At 44.9% G+C, this 23099-nt stretch overlaps 1 protein-coding gene and 1 non-coding gene across 2 annotated transcripts in view; one reads left to right on the top strand and one right to left on the bottom strand.

The window, feature by feature from the left end:
- Positions 1–22296, bottom strand: part of MFHAS1 (multifunctional ROCO family signaling regulator 1) — a 131010-nt gene extending 108714 nt beyond the window's left edge. Inside the window, exon 1 of the mRNA XM_061177310.1 lies at positions 19172–22296. Within this exon, the coding sequence (XP_061033293.1) occupies positions 19172–22169 (2998 nt within the window). The 5' untranslated portion in view covers positions 22170–22296. The remainder of the gene's footprint in view (positions 1–19171) is intronic.
- LOC133081509 (small nucleolar RNA SNORA1) lies at positions 6915–7049 on the top strand. Its single transcript, XR_009698846.1, has one exon. It is a non-coding gene; the product is annotated as a small nucleolar RNA SNORA1 (small nucleolar RNA).
- Positions 22297–23099: the final 803 nt, after the last annotated feature.

Consider the following 23099-nt stretch of genomic DNA (forward strand, 5'->3'; position numbering starts at 1 on the left):
ACCTGTTTTTTTTGGCTCAGCAAAAAAATTTTAACAGCCCTGGTAATCAACAAGACGCCATCATCCCTGCTATTTGGGTGAGATTTTAATGCTGCGCCCTGTCACACAGTCAAGGCTCAGCGGCATCAACAGTTTTCAAGAAGTGGTTGAGAGGCTAACACAGACCCGATAAGCTCTGTGTGGCTACAGGAAAGCCTGGTCCAAGAGCCCCAAAGGCAAATTCCTGAAATGACCAAACAGAAAACTAGTGAATTTTCCTTCTCCCTACACCAAGAATAAAAAGATGGAAACAAGGTACTAGCCAGTGAGAATGCACATTACATTATACAGTAACCAGAGGGTGAGCATGTGTGTTTTTCTCGGGGAGGGGAGAAGGCATACATAGTCGCAGAGGCTTAAATAAAAGAAAGAAATTCAAAAGAACACCTGCCCCAGACTAGAGGGGGGCACAACCAGGGCCATGCCACTCACTAGCCATCTGGGGGTGAGCAGTGTCAGCAAAGGGGACAGATGCATCCTCCTACAGGGGCTTTGCATCTCATTTTTTGTTTCTGTAACCTGGACACGAAATGGCCCAGCTCTCAGCAGACCAGTGAGCTGTTTGGGGCATCACAGCGTTCTAGAAAATTCCCATCTCTCTTTTTAGCTCTTCCCCATGTGATTCACCTGTAACAAGCCCCCTGAATCAAAGGCACCTCAGCTATGCCATGTCGATGTACAGCTAAGGTGAGTCAAGATCATCCCAGCCAATATTTGCTTTAATAACATGTTCAGAAAACGTGGGTTCCTCTTTCCCTCCATGCTGTCTGTCTGAACCAATTTGGACATTTACTATAAGAAAGAGGATTTTAAAGACCAAACACTTCATTGGACCATGTGAACAATCTCTTTTCTCCAAGAACCTGACTGATGATGATTTTGTTTGCTTTAAGCAAAATACACAACTAAGTAGCTTTTAAACAAACACGCCACTCTACCAGGATTTAATTGTTTACTGTTCTTCCAGGTCAAACACATTTTAGTGGGCTGGGTTAGACCCATTCTTTATTCATGACACACACCAGAGAAGCAGACAGTTCCGGATAATCTCTTAAATTTTGACCCCTACTGGTCCCAGGATAAAATATCCAGGGCACATCTGTGCATAACACACCAAGCTGAGGTCTAGAAAATACAATGGTGTGGAACTCTGGGGCTAGTTACAGGGCAGAAATGAAAACAGCCCCGCTGGCACAGGTGGACCGGCCTCTACATGACAGTTGGGATAGAAAGGCATGTTTCTACCAAGCAATGTTTTGAGCCAATGAGATACGGTTCATTATCAATTATTTTTCATTAATGTCCCCCATGGACACAGCACTATTCGAGCTGCCACTGTCTTATTTTGATCAGTGGTATATTTATCTGCAGACATGCGAGATTTGTAATTATTGCTATGTCTAAACATTACATCATGTTATAATGGATGAATTAAGCTGGGAAATGCATAATTATGCTGCAAACAATGGTATTCCACTAGGCATCACAGAAGCCAATTAAAAAGATTACCCTTATTTTAAATGACAGAGTTAAGCTTTTATCATTCCCAAGCCCCTTTTTAAGTCCCACCATTTGACTCAGAGATTTGTCTTTTTCTAATTGCATCTCGACAGTGTCCTGAGCACAAAGAGGGGTCACCAACCCTGAAGGAAATAAAACTGAGTATTTCTCAAAATTCTGGAAGGTGGAGAACTTAGTTTAAAATCTATAAAATAATCTGGAAAGAATCAAAGTTCTGTCAATATAGGACTAACTAAACAGTACATCCATTGGTAGAATATTATGCTATATGTGTATGTACACACACACAACAGGTTTATAACTGCTCATATGGAAATATCTCCAAAATATATTTTACGTGATCAAAAGCAAGGTGCAGAGCAGTGACTACAGCATGATCTCTTTCAGTTTAAAATATTTGCAAATACATGTTTTATTTTCCTTGAAAGCAATAACAAGAAACAGTTTAGTGAGGAGAAAGGGGCCTCGGGGAGGGGGCTGAGAGGGGCTTTTGCTTTTGAATATACCATCCACGTACAGGTATTACTTTTTTATGGTCAGTAGACGTTATATGGGTAGAGAATTATGGTTCACTGTGTGATCCCTTCTGTTACTTCTCTGTATTTAGAAAAATAATAATGGTATTTCATTCAATCACAAGGGAAGCTATCAATACATTGTATCAAATGAAATTTAAAACTTCAGAACATCATAAGTTTTTTAAACATCGAAAAGGCAAAAACACCTTAAGGATGATGGGGTTCAGGGCAGGCCACCCCAAAATATGCCACTTTGACATATTATTTTGAATTAAAGTTAAACAGCCACTACAAGAAGGACACTCTGACCCTCCTTTGTCCCCCCCCCACCCCCGAAAGTAGGAAATAAATCTCCCGGGTCGGGTGAAAGGTACCCTTCCTGTACCAGTAGGTAAAGAGATATTCTTATCGCAAGAGATAGGGAACTCAAGGTAGAGAAGGCTGTATAAACAAACTCTGCTTAGTTTCTTCATTAATTAGTACCCAAGCCTAAGTTTATCTTGTCAGTTCTTCACAAATTTATTGTTTCTTTGTCTAAAAGGTATATAAACAGCCTGCTTTGGTCAGTTCTTAGGTCCCCTATCTATAGCACCCCCATCCATATGAAATTAAATTTGTTTTTTTCCTCCTCTTAATCTGCCTTGTGTCAACTTAATTATTAGACCAGCCAAAAGAACCAAAATGGGTAGAGGGAAGTGTTCCCCTCCCTGACAGTTTGAGAGTCAAAAGGTTATCATCTTTCATATATAAAGTGTTAATGTAAACTGAAATCTATGATTATAAGAAATCACTGTGATTAAAAAAAAATACCAATAAGACGATCCCAAAAGACATGATCAGACAATTCACAAAAGAAGCAACACAATTAGGCAACATTCATAGAGGAAAACATGCATGTTCCCTAATTAAAATTTCATCTATCAGTGATAAATTGTTTTCCATTCATTGTTAGTGCATTTTTAAGATGATACCCAATGCTGAGGAAATGCAGTGAAATCATTCTAGCATCCTATGCAGGTAGCACAATGTTCCTCAAATGAAAAGCAACAGAAGCATGTACTGAACCTTAGACATTCTTTGCCTTTGACTCAATGAGTCTGTTTCTAGGATTACTGCCCAAATAAGAGCTTTTATAAAGAAGTACAGTCATCACAGAATTACTCATAACAACAAAACTTGAAACTACTGAAGTGTCTAATGTTTAAATAAACAAAGGTAAAAATTTCCTTGATGTACTATTATGCAAGCATTTATAATTACTGTGTAGCTACTAATAACATGAAACCATACTCATGGTAACTTAGGTTAAAATTTTTTAAAATTATTTATACAATATGATTATCACATTTTAATAAACCTAAACTTAAAGGGAAAAAAAACTGAAAAGAAATAGAGCAAAATGTGTAATTATGTTAGATACCAACTATGAGTATTTTTTTCCCCTTTATACTCCAAGTTTGTAAATGTTTTAATAATGGGAAAAATGCATTTTGAAAAAAGCATAAGGTATTCACGAATAGGAATCACACTGTACTATACTCCTATGAAAAAAGACTTTTATACATAAGCTTATCAGATTTCCAAATAGATCTTTCGACTTGCGCTTTCTGGAATAATGGTAGAAACATCAGCAGCAGCAGCTAACACCTAAGGGACCCCTGCCATGCGTCAAGCATTGTTCAAAGCATTTCACTTGAATTAACTCAACATGCAGGGCCAGCCTATGAGACAGAAACTATTATGACATCCAAAGTCACACGGCTAACAAGTGGAACAGGGATTCGAACCCCGCAGAATCTCAAGAGCCCTTGCAAATAACCACTATATTATAATGCTTCATTTTTAAAATGCAACACAAAATTCCAAGTGTTTCAAGTCAAAATATTAAGCAAATATAAACAAAACAAAGTTTTTTAATATCTTGCACCTCCTAGGATTTCAATTAAAATGTAACTAAGTATATTTTGATAAATTGAGAGGCAAGGGAAGACAAACTCCAATGGTGATATGATGAAAGGTGCAAGAAAACGCCATCACAGTGTGGTAAGTGGAGTCCAAACAAAGTGCATAAAATATGTTGTTCCACCGGTGCAAAATTAATTAAAAAAACAGTATTTGCAGTCAGTCTATGGTGTCACAAGAAAGCCCAAAGTAAAGACAGGGAAACTTAGTCCACAATAAAATGCTAATTGTGTTACAGCTAAATTCGCCTTTATTGCAGGATCTGTTATGGTAAGATTTCAAGTCAGGAAAATCGATGTTCTGGATACATTCCTAGCGATCACAGAGGCATGCAGCCATCTGGCTGGGGGAGCAGCCAACGTGCGTGTTCTCTCTGGACTCAGACGCAGAGAGCCGGACCAGGGGCACGCTTAGCCGGGGATCACACAGGACAGGTGCTCTGTCAGCCCGACAGTAACTTGATCGTGAGTCTGAGCAAATCATCTGAAACCACCCTTCAGCTCTCCGAGCCGTAAATCCCCTCCATGGTCTCGACAGAGCCCTGCCTGATGGACAAGGAATGAGCAAGGACAGTGCTCCCAAAACTCTAGTTCATGGGCCAGCAGTGGCCACTGGCAAACTCTGACCAGTCCATAAATGATACTTACCATCGAGAAGCCTCTTCTTTATGACAACTGCTAACTGCTTTCGTGCACACACACCCATCCCCAGGCATGGCCTGCTGATCTATCTGAACGCCCTCCGCCTTTTTAAGAGACATTCTAATTTGAAATACCCTTCCCTACTTCTCCATGCGATTGGCTGGGACTGGAAATTACACTCAGTTGCAATGCAGCCCTTTCAGGAACCCCTCTCTGAGACCATACCTCTCGCTGGCACCTGACCATGACCTCTGCTGACCTCTGCGTAGGCAGGTCCCATGCCTTACCAGACCCTGTATGCCCAACACTGAGACAGTGAACAGCACGCAGTGACACAGAATGGACGTCTAGGAAAGAGGGGGACAGAGGTGAGTTTGTGTATCCTAGAGGGTAGTGGGCAACCTGACCCTGAGGGGCAGAGCAGGACAGTGGGTAGGAGCGGAGGGTCGGGGCTGAAATCCCAGAGTGTTCGAATTCTGGGGGACTCACTTAACTTTCTGATACTCAATTTCTCCCCCTGAAAGTCAGGACAATGACAATATCGACCCCCTAGGGTTGCTGGGGGGATTCAGCGAGATCACCCATAAGAAGCACTTAGCACTGTCTCTAGAACATGACAGGAACTCAACAGTGTCACCGATTATCATATTTTCTCCCAACCCTATACCCTTAGAATGACTGATGTGATGATTAATACAAATAATAACCGCTATGGCATGAAAAATAAGAATCTCATGGAAACAGTAATAAAGTTGATAAAACAACAGTACCTAGGAGAAATATTTTTTTGATTTTATATTTTCCTTCTCCATTACCTTTCTTTTTAAACATCCTCTTTTCAAAAAAAAAAAGAAAGAAAGAAAGGGAGGCGTGTTCTACTACCTCCAAGTTCACTACTACTGTAACACAGTACTAATACAATGTTAAGATCACATGCTTCATTTTAGGAGTGGGGAGGATCCAAGAAAATTAACTCTTTAATTCTCTCAACATTTAATACGCTAAGAATAGTAAACCACCCCAACAAAGTGTCCCTTGACAAAGACATCTCTAAGTAGCAGTCATATCTTTTTAATATGGCAGTACCCAATTTAATTTAGACTGTCTTTGGAGGCAGTGGTCATGCAGTCTTTGGGGTTCAGAAATCACTGCTGATGGCAATCCCTCTCAAAACAGAAGCAAATCCAAAAATGACTCTGAAAAATGTAAAAGATTCCTGAAGAGGAGGCATTTCCCTCCTCTTAAAAGGCTGATTAGTTTTGGAAGTTTTGAGAAATCCTCAGAAACAATGCCTTTTCCTTTTTCAGCATCCTCTCGAGATCTGCCTCAGATTTCTTGCAAACAAATGATCTAAACTGTACATAACTGAAAAGAATGACTATGTCAAGCAAATTCAAAATTATACCTGATTTTTTTCCATATGACCACATTTTCTTCTAGAAAATCAAAAGCCAGTTTTTTCCAGTCATTCCTCAAACATGCAATGAATTTCTCTCTATATAGTCAGATTCCATATGTACAAGAGTCAACAATTACAGCAACCAAAATCCCATCTCAGCTCCTCATGACCACGGCCAGGTATTTTATTTTATTCTCCTAAAAATCCCAGTTTGGTTCAGACTTCTGTTTACAGAAGGTACTCAACAGTGATTGATGACAGCATCCAGCTCATAAACGTATCGTACACTTGTCTGTCTAATCTGGTAACAACCTAATTTTGAATCAATGCAACCCCATCCCCTTAACCCTCATACCTGCTTATGGCCTTGCCAATCATTCCAGAACTCTACTCAAAATCTATATGGGAAAAAAGCACTGTACAGAAGACAGTAATTACACAGTACTTATTTGTGCTTCTCTCCTACATGTCCTTTGTGTGTCAGCCCCCCATTAAGTCACATATGCACAGCACAGACCAGAAGTCTCCATGTCCTACTTTCTGTCCTCTCATCAACACTAAGCAAGAGGATTCTCATGGCAGCTGTGCTAAAAGATGTTCATCAACATGGCATTTCAAGGCCTAGCTTAAAAATCCCTTCTCAAGTCATGTCTTAGAAGGAAAGTTGCCACAAAGAGTCTGGCAAAAGAATTCCAGAACATTCGCCCCAGGAAGAAAGCCACCAACCTCATTGGCTCCTTCCCTCCAGAAGCACCTGACTTACAGTTGTGGCTGCATAGCACTGTGAGTACACTAAATGCCAGGGAACTGTTCACTGTAAAATGGTTCATTTCAAGCTTCATTCTAGATGCAAATGGGAACTGTTGTGCATGGTGTCCAGATATTACTGATGTGGCCACACTGAGACATAGGTTTTGTTTCCATCACAGTAAGTTTATTGCAGTGGTGACAAGGAGACCTGTAACATGTTTTGCTGGGCTCGTGAGTGAAAACTGGATGTCACAAAACTTTTCAATATTAGAAATGATGAAGGAACAATATATTTTAGATCATCTGCCAAAATAGCAATGTACTTCCTACAATTTAACTTCCAGGGCCCTTAAGTAAATTGCTTGAAGAAATTGGAACCCAAAGATTACAGGTGGGGAATTTTTGAAGCATCTCCATATTCAAGTAGAGATCAAAGAATCCCAACTAAATAAATTGTGGACTTACTAATATGACAAGTGTGGTCTGAGCAAAAGTTCTCTTTAAAAGGGCTACCTTGAAGATTATGACTCAAACATTGAGGAACTAAGGTGATTGGCAGTGAAGGGAATCATAACATGTGAATTCTTTAACTAAAATTTTGACTTTAATTTTGCCTATGTTACTCATAAAAAAAAAAAAACCTTTACATTAAAAAAAAATGGTTGGGCTTCCCTGGTGGCGCAGTGGTTGAGAGTCTCCCTGCCAATGCAGGGGACACGGGTTCAGGCCCTGGTCTGGGAAGATCCCACATGCCGCGGAGCAACTAGGCCCGTGAGCCACAACTACTGAGCCTGCGCGTCTGGAGCCTGTGCTCCACAACAAGAGAGTCCGCGAGAGTGAGAGGCCCGCGCACCGCGATGAAGAGTGACCCCCGCTTGCCGCAACTAGAGAAAGCCCTCGCACGGAAACCAAGACCCAACACAGCCAAAAATAAATAAATAAATAAAAAATTTTTAAAAGGTTAATTTCATGTATGTGAATTTCACCTGGATAAAAAGGAGGAAGAGGAGGAAGAAGCACGAGCAGCAGGGCTAGACTCGGTAAGCCACCCCACCCAAAAAGCAGAAAGGCAGGCACAAAACGGGGAACCCTCAAAGAGCAGTCTTGATACAACTTAACACAACAACTTACACAACTTAACACAACTTCCTTTCCTCCTCGCCCTTCTCCTAAGCACCCTTGTGCACAGATTTGCAAAAGCGAAGGAAACAGCTGGGACAGCCCGGGTGCCTAGGACTGCCGGTCCCGGGCAGGAAGTTTCTTCCTGAGGCGGTAAAACAGGCTCCAGGCTTGCAAAGCCCATGCAAACCCACCGCAGTACCTCACCAGGACCCGAATGCCTCTCCCCTGCTCCCATGCTCCCACTCCCACTTTCTTTCTCCTTCAGTATTCCTTGCCTTCTGTGAACCGACAGCTAAAGAGAAAGAAGTTTGCTGATGGTTTTTCGCTAATTTACCCTTTAAGAAACAAGGCATCACTATTTGCACCTAAGAGATTAGGTCGAGGAAGGAAAAATGAGAAAATGTTTTCTTGCATTCTGCGCCAAAAATAAAAATAACTGAAAATGTTTTCTCCTCCCTCTCCATGAATAAGTCAGGCCTGCTGGCAGTGGTGTCTGGGAGTTGTTACCATAGAGTATAGCACACACGAACCATTGCTGCCTTCGTTCCAGCCAGAAACTCTTCTATGGTCTCCCCTGAACTCAAACCAGCAAGAAACCTGGAAGGAGCTTCTGGAAAGTAACAGCACTTGGAAGAAGGCAAAACAGCTGGGACACACCACAGAAAACACCTTCTTTCCTGCATCGCCACCATCAGACCTTCACTCTCCTTACCATTTATACTTTCCCACTTCTTAAGGCCAATGTCAAGGAAGGGTAGGGGGCTAGTTAGAAAGAAAGAGCTATGACGTGGAACAGAATAAAGAAAAAAGAATGAAAAGAAATGAAGAGAGCCTAAGAGACCTCTGGGACAACATTAAATGCAACAACATTTGCATTATAGGGGTCCCAGAAGGAAGAGAGAGAGAGAAAGGACCAGAGAAGATATTTGAAGAGATTATAGTCGAAAACTTCCCTAACATGGGAAAGGAAATAGCCACCCAAGTTCAGGAAGCACAGAGAGTCCCAGGCAGGATAAACCCAAGGAGAAACATGCAGAGACACATAGTAATCAAATTGACAAAAATTAAAGACAAAGAAAAATTATTGAAAGCAACAAGGGAAAAACAACAAATTACATACAAGGGAACTCCCATAAGGTTAACAGCTGATTTCTCAGCAGAAACTCTACAAGCCAGAAGGGAGTGGCATGACATACTTAAAGTGATGAAAGGGAAGAACCTACAACCAAGATTACTCTAGCCGGCAAGGATCTCATTCTGATTCGACAGAGAAATCAAAAGCTTTACAGACAAGCAAAAGCTAAGAGAATTCAGCACCACCAAACCAGCTCTACAACAAATGCTAAAGGAACTTCTCTAAGTGGGAAACACAAGAGAAGAAAAGGACCTACAAAAACAATCCCAAAACAATTAAGAAAATGGTTAACAGGAACATGCATATCAATAATAACCTTGAATGTAAACGGATTAAATGCCCCAGTCAAAAGACACAGGCTGAATGGATACAAAAACAAGACCCATATATATGCTGTCTACAAGAGACCCACTTCAGACCTAGGGACACATACAGACTGAAAGTGAGGGTATGGAAAAAGATATTCCATGAAAATGGAAATCAAAAGAAAGCTGGAGTTGCAATACTCATATCAGGTAAAATAGACTTTAAAATAAAGAATGTTACAAGAGACAAGGAAGGGGACTTCCCTGGTGGCGCAGTGGTTAAGAATCTGCCTGCCAATGCAGGGGACACGGGTTCAAGCCCTGGTTCGGGAAGATCCCACATGCCGTGGAGCAACTAAGCCTGTGCGCCACAACTAGTGAACCTGAGCTCTAGAGCCCACGAGCCACAACTACTGAAGCCCACACGCCTAGAGCCCATGCTCCGCAACAAGAGAAGCCACTGCAATGAGAAACCCATGCACCGCAACAAAGAATAGCCCCCGCTCACCGCAACTAGAGAAAGCCCACGCACAGCAATGAAGACCCAACACAGCCAAAAATAAATAAATAATTTATTTAAAAAAGAGACAAGGAAGGACACTACATAATGATCAACGGATCAATCCAAGAAGAAGATATAACAATTATAAATATATATGCACCCAACACAGGAGCACCTCAATACATAAGATAACTGCCAACAGCTATAAGAGGAAATCACAACAATAGTGGGGGACTTGAACACCTCACTTACACCAATGGACAGATCATCCAAACAGAAAATTAATAAGGAAACACAAGCTTTAAATGACACAGTAGACCAGATAAATTTAATTGATATTTATAGGACATTCCATCCAAAAATAGCAGATTACACTTTCTTCTCAAGTGCACATGGAACATTCTCCAGGATAGATCACATCTTGGGTCACAAATCAAGCCTCAGTAAATTTAAGAAAATTGAAATCATTTCAAACATCTTTTCTGACCACAACGCTATGCAATTAGAAATCAACTGCAGGGGAAAAAACGTAAAAACCACAAACACATGGAGGCTAAACTATATGTTACTAAATAACCAAGAGATCACTGAAGAAATCAAAGAAGAAAGCAAAAAATACCTAGAGACAAATTACAACGAAAACACGATGATCCAAAACCTATGTGATGCAGCAAAAGCAGTGCTAAGAGGGAGCTTTATAGCAATACAAGCCTACCTCAAGAAACAAGAAAAATCTCAAATAAACAATCTAACCTAACATCTAAAGGAACTAGAGAAAGAAGAACAAACAAAACCCAAAGTTAGTAGAAGGAAAGAAATCATAAAGAACAGAGTAGAAATAAATGAAATAGAAACAAAGAAAACAATAGCAAAGATCAAAAAAACTAAAAGCTGGTTCTTTGAGAAGATAAACAAAATTGATAAACCATTAGCCAGACTCATCAAGAAAAAGAGGGAGAGGACTCATCTCAATAAAATTAGAAATGAAAAAGGAGAAGTTACAACAGACACTGCAGAAATACAAAGCATCCTAAGAGACTACTACAAGAAATTCCATGCCAGTAAAATGGACAACCTGGAAGAAATGGACAAATTCTTAGAAAGGTATAACCTTCCAAGACTGAACCAGGAAGAAATAGAAAATATGAACAGACCAATCACAAGTAATGAAATTGAAACTGTGATTAAAAATCTTCCAACAAACAAAAGTCCAGGACCAGATGGCTTCACAGGTGAATTCTATCAAACATTTAGAGGAGAGCTAACACCTATCCTTCTTAAACTCTTCCAAAAAATTGCAGAGGAAGGAACACTCCCACACTCATTCTATGAGGCCACTAACACGCTGATACCAAAACCAGACAAAGATACTACAAAAAAAGAAAATTATAGAACAATATCACTGATGAATATAGATGCAAAAATCCTCAACAAAATACTAGCAAACAGAATCCAAAAACACATTAAAAGGATCATACACCATGATCAAGTGGGATTTATCCCAGGGATGCAAGGATTCTTCAATATAGGCAAACCAATCAATGTGATACACCACAGTAACAAATTGAAGAATAAAAACCATATGATCATCTCAATAGATGCAGAAAAAGCTTCTGACAAGATTCAACACCCATTTATGATAAAAACTCTCCAGAAAGTGGGCACAGAGGGAAACTACCTCAACATAATAAAGGCCATATATGACAAACCCACAGCAAACATCATTCTCAATGGTAAAAAACTGAATGCATTTCCTCTATGATCAGGAACAAGACAAGGATGTCCACTCTCACCACTATTATTCAACATAGTTTTGGGAGTCCTAGCCACGGCAATCAGAGAAGAAAAAGAAATAAAAGGAATACAAATTGGAAAAGAAGAAGTAAAACTGTCACTGTTTGCAGATGACATGATACTATACATAGAGAATCCTAAAGATGCCACCAGACAACTACTAGAGCTAATCAATGAATTTGGTAAAAAGTAGCAGGATACAAAACTAATGCACAGAAATCTCTTTCATTCCTATACACTAATGATGAAAAATCTGAAAGAGAAATTAAGGAAACACTCCCATTTACCATTGCAACAAAAAGAATAAAATATCAAGAATAAATCGACCTAGGGAGACAAAAGACCTGTATGCAGAAAACTATAAGACACTGTTGAAAGAAATTAAAGATGATACAAACAGATGGAGAGATATACCATGTTCTTGGATTGGAAGAATCAATATTGTGAAAATGACTATACTACCCAAAGCAATCTACAGATAAATTACCAATGGCATTTTTTACAGAACTAGAACAAAAATCTTAAAATTTGTATGGAGACACAAAAGACCCCGAATAGCCAAAGCAGTCTTGAGGGAAAAAAACGGAGCTGGAGGAATCAGACTTCCTGACTTCTGACTATACTACAAAGCTACAGTAATCAATACAATATGGTACTGGCACAAAAACAGAAATATAGATCAATGGAAGAGGATAGAAAGCCCAGAGATAAACCCATGCACCTATGGTCAACTAATCTATGACAAAGGAGGCAAGGATATTCAGTGGAGAAAAGACAGTCTCTTCAATAAGTGGTGCTGGGAAAACTGGACAGCTACATGTAAAAGAATGAAATTAGAACACTCCCTAACACCATAAACAAATAAACTCCAGATGGATTAGAGACCTAAATGTAAGACTGGACACTATAAAACTCTTAGAGGAAAACATAGGAAGAACACTCTTTGACATAAATCACAGCAAGATCTTTTTTGATCCACCTCCTAGAGTAATGGAAATAAAAACAAAAATAAACAAATGGGACCTAATGAAACTTAAAAGCTTTTGCAAAGCAAAGGAAACTACAAACAAGATGAAAAGAAAACCCTCAGAACGGGAGAAAATATTTGCAAACGAATCAACGGACAAAGGATTAATCTCCAAAATATATAAACAGCTCATGCAGCTCAATATTAAAGAAACAAACAACCCAATCCAAAAATGGGCAGAAGACCTAAATAGACATTTCTCCAAAGAAGACATACAGATGGCCAAGAAGCACATGAAAAGCTGCTCAACATCACTAATTATTTGAGAAATGCAAATCAAAACTACAATGAGGTATCACCTCACACTAGTTAGAATGGGCATCATCAGAAAATCTACAAACAACAAATGCTGGAGAGGGTGTGGAGAAAAGGGAATCCTCTTGCACTGTTGGTGGGAATGTAAATTGATACAGCCACTATGGAGAACAGTATGAAGGTTTCTTAAAAAATTAAAACTAGAATTACCATATGACCCAGCAATCCCACTACTGGGCATATACCCAGAGAAAACCATAATTCAAAAAGACACAGGCACCCCAATAACGTTCATTGCAGCACTATTTACAATAGCCAGGTCATGGAAGCAACCTAAATGCCCATCAACAGATGAATGGATAAAGAAGATTTGGTACATATATACAATGGAATATTACTCAGCCATAAAAAAGGAATGAAATTGGGTCATTTGTTGAGACGTGGATGGATCTAGAGACTGTCATACAGAGTGAAGTAAGTCAGAAAAAACAAATATCGTATATTAACGCATATATGTGGAACCTAGAAAAATGGTACAGATGAAATGGTTTGCAGGCCAGAAATAGAGACACAGATGTAGAGAACAAACCTATGGACACCAAGGGGGGAAAGTGGCCAGTGGGGGGGAGGGGGGGAGGCGGGGATGGTGTGATGAATTGGAAGATTGGGATTGACATGTACACACTAATATGTATAAAATGGATAACGAATAAGAACCTGCTGTATCAAAAAAATAAAATTCCAAAATTCCAAAAAAAATAAAATAAGAAGAAAAAAGAAAGAAAGAAAGAAAGAGCTATGAGACAGGAGGGAGGGGAGTGCCCACTGCCTCAAGGAGAGCGACTATGATGTCAGGTGGTGGAAGCTTTCTGTAGCCAACTTCCACGCTTCACTCACCTTCATCCTGATAAGCTGCCCCTCACCCACTCCTCCCCCATCTCTGTAAGAGTCAGGAGGATGTACACAGAGGGCAGAGATTGATGTGGCAGAAAAATCCCATGGGAAAATTATACACGCTTCTCTTAAGGTACACACTTTGAGATAAAAAACATTACAAGCAACCTAAAAAAAACCACTCTGCCAAGGAATCAATTAAGAAACACTAGAATTTCTTGAGTTCTTGAAAAATAACCAATCCGCTTTGAGTCCCTTCTACCTGCTCGGCCCTGTGCCAGGCACCATCCAGGGTGCGATGTGCCATCACATGAGACATCAGAACTCAGAGAAGTGAGGGTACAACCGCAGAGCAAACTGCCACACCTTTCACGGAGAGGGTCTTGGTGGTTCAAGAAAGACATGTCATCGTACGTATTCTGTGGCTGTCTGAGATGTCTGTCAATCACTCTGGGTTCTACAGGCCGTGCAGACTCGAAGCACTAAATGGGGATCCAAGGGTCAGCTTCGCAAGTGCCGGAGCAGATCTGGGGAAGGCAGGCCAAAATGAGGCCTCCATAGCCCTCCCCACTGAAGTGAAGGTAGCCAGCCCCCAGAGGACAGTAAACCTGACAGCAACCTGACACCTGGTTTTGCAATCAGAGCAGCTGAACCAGGGGAACAGAGACCTGGCTGGGCCTGCCCCAGGCAGAGCCTGAAACGCAAACAACTCTCCTCTCCAGCCCCGGGCCCAGGAGGGCCTCGGCTGCAGCAGACAAGAGAGGGCAAGAGATGAGACCAGCACTACTGGTCCCCTGCGTTTTTTAAAAAAAAAGCTCCCTGATGGATGGTCAGATCCTTAATCAAAACAGACTCCCATGGAGAGAAACAAGTTGGTGGGTGAAGGGAGAAATCAACCAGAAATGTTCACTCCCATATCAGCCCTCCCCACCACGGCCCCCCTCTGGTACACGGGGCAGAAGCCCCTCACTTCCTCCAGACACAGGGGGTAACTGCTTTCCCCGACACAGTCTCTCACCTAATGCTCAAAACAACCCTGTGAAGTACACCCTATACATGTTCTAGGTGTTCAGATGAAGAAAATGAGTAAGAACTAAAATAGGTGAGGTTTCCTGGAGGATAAAACAAGCAGGTGGCAGAGAACGACACAAAATGTCTGTTAACAAATTAAAAAATACTTTCTCTAGGAAATTCTAAACTTGTGCAGGGATGGACTTGAGAGTTTATTCTAGAGTTTAAAGAAGAGGCACCTAATATTCAAAATAATTTGAACACTCCAAAGGCCTTTCAAGTCTTTGAATTCTGTTATGCAGCGAGTTTCTGTCGTCCACTGCATGATGAAGGTTTTGATGTTTCTATGAAACAAAGCCCAAGAGAGTTCAAAGAGGACTCTCCACAAAAACAAAAGCCGAGCGGCATCAGTATTAATAAAGCCAAACCAAAAAGATATTTAATAACATTTGCAAAATTAAAAACAATGACTAATTCAATCTGAGCAACTAGGTCATGCTCAAATCTAAAACTGAGATAGAACAAGGCAAGAATTTTGCTTTGCTTCAGTGGTCAAAGTGAAGGGCCCATTCAAGGGCAAGGCCAGTAATACAGTCACGAAGAGAACACCAGAGGGACAAGTGTGGGGGAGGGAAGCTGGGACACAGGACAAAGCGAGATGACTACAAGAGTACCACCTGGGAATCTGACAGAGTATGTGACTATCAAAGAAAACAAAAAAGAGATTTCTCACTAAGACCAATCATCCAGCAGACAGTTGAGAGGCTCTTACAGAAGCCACAAAGCCTCAGGCATGTTTCTTGCTTGGAGGAAGCAAGTGAACAAGCTAATCAAAGAGATATTATGACCTACACAAACAGCCACAGAACAAGGCAAAATTCACTGAGGGCTTCAGAGAGGTACAGAGTGTGTAAGAAATTAAACAAGGACAAAAGGCACTTGACTAGGGAGAAGCGGCAGGGTGCTGAGCAACTGAGTGAATGAAAGGGATCAAATATATAAAAGATCATCTACCAATTCTCTGCCTACTGCTCTGGGTTGCTTTCTAATTATTCTTAAGAGTGACCTTGAATAATTTGGAGAGTAGGATATTTCATGAAAAATCACACGCGGCCCAAGTTCAACTCACCAACATGCATTCTTCCAATTTAAAAACCCACAGCATCCTTTCAAATACTGAAACGGATAGCAAAGCACTAGAATCTCACTGTGGACCTCTGTCCTCACCTCCACATCTTACATCCGTAGGCCACACATTATCCAACCTCAGGAGCAGTCAGCTCTCCTGGTTTAGATGTCATGTTGGTGGAAAAGAACGAGAGCATAGATAAATATCCCGCAAGAAGAAACTTACTCAAGGCCAAGAACATTCCACGGAGTTCCCTCGTTAAGGATGAGGAAGCCTGGCTGTCAGGTGCTGGCAGTAAAGTCGTTGCAGAAAGTAGGCAAAGACTCACACCTGACATGTAGGCTGCGTCATGGGCCTTCTTTGAGTTTCCGAAAGCCTCTCTTATCACTCAACCCATTTATCTCAAATGAAACAAACAGGTGACCTCTCTGACACGGTGCTTAGATCTTTTTTACAAGAACTTTTCAAAACAAGTGGCCTGGTGACTAAGGATTTTCCAAAACATTGCATTTCTTTTGTAAATCAAAATAAGAAAAGAGAAATCTAGCGTTATACTTCCCTAGACCAACTACCTCAGTGCAGCTTAGGCCAGAATATTCAATGTCCCATCCACAGGGACAGAGCCAAAATGGGCTTTTCACACACAGACACACACACACACACACACAAACTTTTTAAGATAATAATGCAACTTTGTTTCTTCCGTATAAAATCAAAGGAGACACTTTGATTAATTTCCTATTTAATCTTAATGTCTTGAAGCTGAAACAAATTTAACAACCAGTGTTTTTTCACCATTGTATATAAAATTGCTAGTTTACAAGAGAACTTGACACTTTAATAAAATGTAAAACTAAGTAACGAACTTTTTTCATGTCTCTAAAAAGCAAAATGACTTCTTAAAGAAACAAAAGGCTACCAAGAGATTCAAAGGTTTCTGCTGAGTTACAATATATTTTAATAATCCAGGGACTCGTTGAGCATGTTTTTAAATGTATGCCCTCACTAACTGAACACCCAACGTTATACGTTTGTTCCTACATCACCTTCTAGCTTTTCATTATTTTAGCTCTTCTCAAATCTTTCAGAATTGTGACAAATACTAACAAATGATGGCTATCACAGAAAATTATGAAAGAGGAAAATGTGGTTTTTTCTTTGTCTTCTTAATATAATAAATGTACTATAATCATCTTTTCCCACTACTCTGTACCCTCTGCTGCTTTTGGAAGAAATCAATCCTGAACGAAGCAAAAAAGATAATTTCTTTCTCTGACCATAAACAAGACAGAAACCTGCAGTCCATATTATAAAAACAGCTGTGGAGTTATTCCTACTCACTACATAAGATACTTTGACAATTTTCAATCATTTAATTGCTTTTTACGTTGAAAAAGCCACCTCTTCCCTATAGCCTGGATTGCAAACCAGGTGAACCTCCTTGAAAGACAAAAAGGCAAAACAATAACAAGAGAATGGGGTTGTCTCTGCATCTGGAGACAGCTTGTTTGTGGAATTTATGACTTAAAAAATAAAGAGCTGAGATTAGAAAAAAAAAAAAAAAATTCAGCCTCATTGTTTACTCTTCAAAGTTCTTCGAATTCCTCTGCACAGATCCTTGCTTGTTCAATAACCTATGTGTTCCCCTTTGTTGTTAATAACATCAGTTTTATTAACGCTCCATCTTTGTGCTAAGAACTGGCTTTAAGTAGCTCCTTCAATAATCTGCTGTGAATATGTAATTCTCAACCACTTTCTTCAATTTAGTGGCACAATAGAGAAGAATTTTGCTTTCATGAATAAAGACAATGGCAAATATAAAGCAAACTGAAAAGGCTACCAAGTCACAAACTTGTGAGGAGACACCAGATAATCATACAGAATGGACGGCTTAATTGACTGGTAACTGGATATGGTGGCTTTTTTCAGCTGATGAATTAAACTCAACCTAGATCTAGGGCAACAGGGAGATGTTACCTTCGGAAATATTGGTGTCCAATTCCTTCCGGATACTATTACGAGCAGCATTCAGACTAGGACAAAGATGACAGTGGCGTACAGTCTTCCATTTCATCACCCCCCTCAGTGTACCCAGAGGTGGGGGACCGAGGGGAGAAACTGGCAGTGATGCTATTATTGGGTTTGTCCTTAGGACACTTGGAATGTTAACTAAGCCTGCTTCACAAAAATCAGAGCTGTTTAGAGAAGAGTTCCAAAGGGTGAAGAAATGGACCCGTTCCCAAATAGACACTTAGGATACCAATTAACCAGGCTTGAAAAACCCTACCAGTCCTGGAATTCTCCTACTCACCTGAAACAGTTAAAAAAAAAAAAAAAGTCTGCTGGAAAACACTCCCCAAAGGAGGAAAAAAAACAAAAACAAAAAAACCCCAAAAACTCGTGTCAGTTTCTTGTCCCTTCCATCTCTTACAAAGCACCTCCATAAAGCTCCACTCTCTAACACTTAACCAAAAACCGGGCCTTAAGATGTCGGTAAAGCACAAAATTACCAGGAAATACCCAAAAAACTCCCCTTAAGAGATTTCAGTAATCTCTCTTTCATGCCCTAGAGTGCAGTGGGTGAAACAGTGATCCCAGGACTGAGTCATGCCTTACAGACTGACATTTTTGTCTTTACTAATCCATCATTCACCCCGATTATGAAACATTCTTCTCTGGAATTTAAGAAAAAGGAGCAATAATTTCTGCATTATGGTCACACTCTGAACTTAAACAAAAGAATATGAGACTAGACATCTCAAACTCAAAGCACCCCTTCGAGATGTGTCTAATAAGCATTATAGCCCAGGGCTCGGCATCAGACACCACTCGTCTTCTGTTCAACCATCTGAAATTTCCTTCCAGGAAAGGCGGGCTGAATTGGGAAGAGGGAAAAGGAGATCCGAAATGTTTTGACTGGAACCCACTTTGGAAGTTTGAGTCTTTCTATTATAAGAGTATGATACATGATACTGGGGACGGTATTCATATTGCTCACATACTTACTGCCTTTTGCTTGTCCCCAAATCCCCCTCTGTTTACCTTGAAAAGCTCTCCTGGGGAGCCAGTGAGGTTAAGCAAACAGTCTGCCAAAGGAGAAACAAATATCTTCCCAAAATGCATCTTAAAACATACCGCAAGGGAGACACATCCCTCTCCCCTCTTACCTGGGAAAGCGTGTGGATTGGGTGACCCTCTCTTAAGGCACTTAGAACAGAGAATGTGCACGGTGTAGTGCAGTCCAGGCCATTCCTGAAGTAGGACATTCAGTTCCTCTACTAAGGGGGTTATGGCTTGCCATGCCGTCCATATGTTCGGTAAGGATGCGTGGCTGGCAATGGACAGCGTGTCCGGCTGCAGGACCCCCTTGGCAGGTCTGTAACTCACCACCACAGGGACTTTCCCTCTGTATGCAAAGATCTGAAGTTTGCCATCCGACCTGTGCACCACATGGCTGTTGATCTGGACGCTGTAGCGTGCAAACAAGCTGGGTGGAAAGGTGAAGGGAAAGCTATATTCAATCTGCAACTGCTCAGCCACAAAGGACTGCCCGGCCAGGTTGGTCCCGTTAATCCAGGCCTCCGCGTGGGGCACCTCGTTCTGCACATAGCACGGGAACTTGTACCAGGCCGTGGACCCATTCAGAGGCTTGCCCTTGGCTTTGTTGAGGCAGTAACAGAGTCCCATCTTCTCCAGCAGCTCCAGCAGGAGCTGCAGGTCCTGCTGAGCCTGGATGTGAGGCTTCAGCAGCAGCCGGATGACGTGGGCCGGCAGGAGCCCATGCAGCAGAAAGCCCTCCACGTAATGATGGAGCTGGGTGGCCCGGAGCGCATCCTGGCTTGGGGCGGGCGGCGCCATCAGCGGGGAGCTTTCTCCCTGGCTCTCAGCCTCGCCCTCGCCGCTGGTCCCCAGGAGCAGCTTATGCAGCAGCAAGGAAGGATCCCTCTGGAAGAAGACGTTGAGGATGTCGATGAGGCGGGAGAGGTTGTGGAAGACGTGCTCCTTGAGGGCCGGGCTGTCCTCAAAGTAGAGCAGCTTGCCGCTCTCGTGCAGGTAGGAGAGGGCGCTCTGCAGCCGGTCCTCGGTCAGGCCGGCCTGCAGGCCCAGGCGAGCCGAGTCCCACCAGCTGAGCCAGAGCCGCTGCGCCTGAGGGGGCTGGAAGTGCAGCTCCTCCAGCACCTGCCAGGACCGAGGCAGTACTCTGTGTAGGTTGGGGAAGATTTCCCGGTGCTCGGCCACTGAGAGCAGTTTGTCCCGCAGGCGCTGTAGCTGGCGTGGGTCCCTGCAGCTCACGGGCAGCACAGGGGAGAGGATCTGCAGCCGGTGGTTGAGCAGGTACTGAAAGTGGGCCTTGCGCCGCCGAAGGTTCTTGTCGGACACACCATAGTAGGCTGCATGGGGGCTGGCGGAGCGGAGCTCAAAGTCCCGGGCCAGCGCCTCATCCACCACCTGGGCCAGACGGCTCAGGCCCTCGGCGTCATGCTTCTCCTGCAGGGCGATCTGGCGGTGGATGTCCAGACACTTCTCCTCCAGCTCCTGCTCCCCGCACAGGTCAGCGTGCGTGCCCACAATGCACACCACGGCATGAGGCACCCGGGCCCCTACCCTATGCAAGAAGGAGCCCACGGTGGTGGGAAAGCGGAGCGGCTCATAGGTGGCCAAGTTCACCACCAGCACATAAAGGGCCCCCGGGGAGAGGAAGAAGGGCTGGATCACCTCATAACTGTCATCCCCGGCTAAGTCATACACGATGAACCGCAGGCCCCGGGAGGCATCCGCTGTCCAGCTGGTCACCTCGATGCCCTTGCTCACGGGAGGAGGTGAAGGCGGGTGGCTCTTCTCCTTGTCCCCTCCTCCTTGGTTCCCCTCCACTCTGTCCTCGGTGAGGCAGTGACGGAGCAGGGTCTTTCCTGAAGCTTTATGGCCCATTAGGAGCAGCTTGAGGCGGGGCTGGACCGCCGGCTGGGAATGAGCCAGCTCCTTCTGGTAAGCTGCGATGTAGGGGATCCCCTTCATACAGACCTCGTAGGGGGGCTGGATCAGCGGGTTGTCCTTGATCTTCCACAGGCCCACCCGGGAGAGCTGGCCAAAGTTGTCTGGCAGCACAGCGATCTGGTTCCCCTGCAGGACCAGCTCCTCCAGGCCAGTGAGCTCCACGATGGAGTCAGGCAGGTAGCGGATCCGGTTGTTATCCAGCCACAGGGTGAGAAGACGGCCCAGGCCCGAGATCAGGGATGGCACTGAAGTGAGCTGGTTGCGACTAAGGTAGAGCTCCTCCAGACCAGCCAGGGGCAGCAGCGCGGCAGGGAACTCCTCCAAGAGGTTGGAAGAGAGGTTGAGCATTTTGAGTCGCTGCAGGCGGCTGAACTGGGCGGGCAGAGCCTGCAGCCCGTTGTTGTCCAGCATGAGGCTCTCCAGGCTGGCCAGCTCGCAGAAGCCGCTGGGCAGGGTGCCAAGCTCGGTCCCGCTCAGCCAGAGGATCTTGAGGGCCCGCAGGGCACTGATATCCTCAGGGAGGCCCCGCAGCCGGTTGCTGGACACGTCGAGCTCCTCCAGGGCCGCCAGCTGCAGCAGCTGCCCCGGAAAAGCCGTGAGCTGGTTGTGGTCCACGTCGACGGCGCGCAGGCGGGAGAGGCAGGAGAGGGAGTCGGGCAGGTGCGCCAGGCGGTTAAAGCTGACGTCCAGCTCCTCCAGGTGGATCAGCGCGCCCAGCTGCGCGGGCAGGGCGGGCAGCTGGTTGTGGCTGAGGTTGAGCTTCCTCAGCTCGCGCAGGGCACTCACCACCTCGGCGCTTAAGACGCTCAGCCGGTTGTGGCTCACGTCCAGCTCGGTGAGGTGGTGGCCCAGCTCGGCCACCGCCGGGGGCAGCCGGGCGAAGCGGTTCCGGCGCAGGACCAGGACGCGGAGGCTGCCCAGCGCCGAGCCCAGCCCGTCGGGCACCTCCTCCAGGCCGTTGTTCCCCAGGTTCAGCACCTCAATGTCCCCGATGTTGGCCGGCAGCACGAGCTGGGGCGCGTCGGGAGAGTCGAGCTGGTCGGTCCCCGGGCAGCCCCCGGCCGCGCTGAGGGTGAGCTGGCGCAGGTTGCTCCGCAGCTTCCTGGCGCGCAGGGCGGCGTCCCGCCACAGCCTCACCGTCTTCAGGTTCCCGCTGTCCGTCCCAGCCATGGCGGGGCCGGGCCGACACCCTCGCGCGGGAGCCCGCAGCTACATGCCGCGCTGCGCCCCGGCGGGCGCCAGTCTCCGGGGCCCTTTCGCTCCCGCTCCTCCCTTCCTACCGGCCCTCGGCGACCGGCGGCGGCGGCGGCGGGTCCTAGCGCAGCCAGCGGCCGGGCGCCCGCAGCTGGGGGGCTGCGGCGACGCGAGCAGCTCCGGGGGTCGCCGGGCGCACGGCGCGTGGGGAGGCGGCGGCCGGCGGGGAGCGCAGCTCGCATTCTCCGGGCTCCCGGGCCAGGGGCGCGCCGGGGCAGCAGGGCCGCCGCCCGCCCGCCGCGCCGCGGAGGATGCCTGCCGCTCCTCCTCCGACTCCGCCCGCCTTCGGCGCCTCGGGGCCGACTGCGGCCCCGCTACCCTTGCCGCCGCGGCCCCGCGGCCCGCAGCGTCGTCGCCTCCGCCAGCTCCACGAGGACGGCGGCGCCCGGCTCCGCGGCCGGCATCCTGTGGGCGCAGGGCCGGGCCGCCTCCTGGCCTCCGCTTCCCCAGGCTCCGGCGGGAGCACGATCGCCGCGTCCCCGGCACTGGGAGGGTGCGATCGGGAAGCAGCAGCGCCGCCCGGCGGACCGGCCCCCACGTGACCGCCGGAGGCGCCGCGTGTTCCCGGCACCGCCCCGGGGGCGGGGGCCACTGACCCGCGCCGGGTGCGGACTGGGGGCGCCTCGCCCGGTGCAGGCCAGCGGCGTGGACGGCGCTGGGCGGGAGGTGCGCCGGGGGCCCGTCCCGGGTGCAGAGCGCTTGGGTTCGCCTGCGTCTGGCTCTTTGTTGTTCCTGGGCCTCTAAGCATATCTTTCTCTTCCTCCCTCTCGTTTCGGATCCCTGGCCTCCCTTACTGATTCATCCCCCTTCCTCTCACCCTACATCCACACCCTAGTGGAACTGGCA

The sequence above is a fragment of the Eubalaena glacialis genome, chromosome 20 (genome assembly GCF_028564815.1).
Source record: "Eubalaena glacialis isolate mEubGla1 chromosome 20, mEubGla1.1.hap2.+ XY, whole genome shotgun sequence".
In the NCBI taxonomy this organism is placed as follows: domain Eukaryota; kingdom Metazoa; phylum Chordata; class Mammalia; order Artiodactyla; family Balaenidae; genus Eubalaena; species Eubalaena glacialis.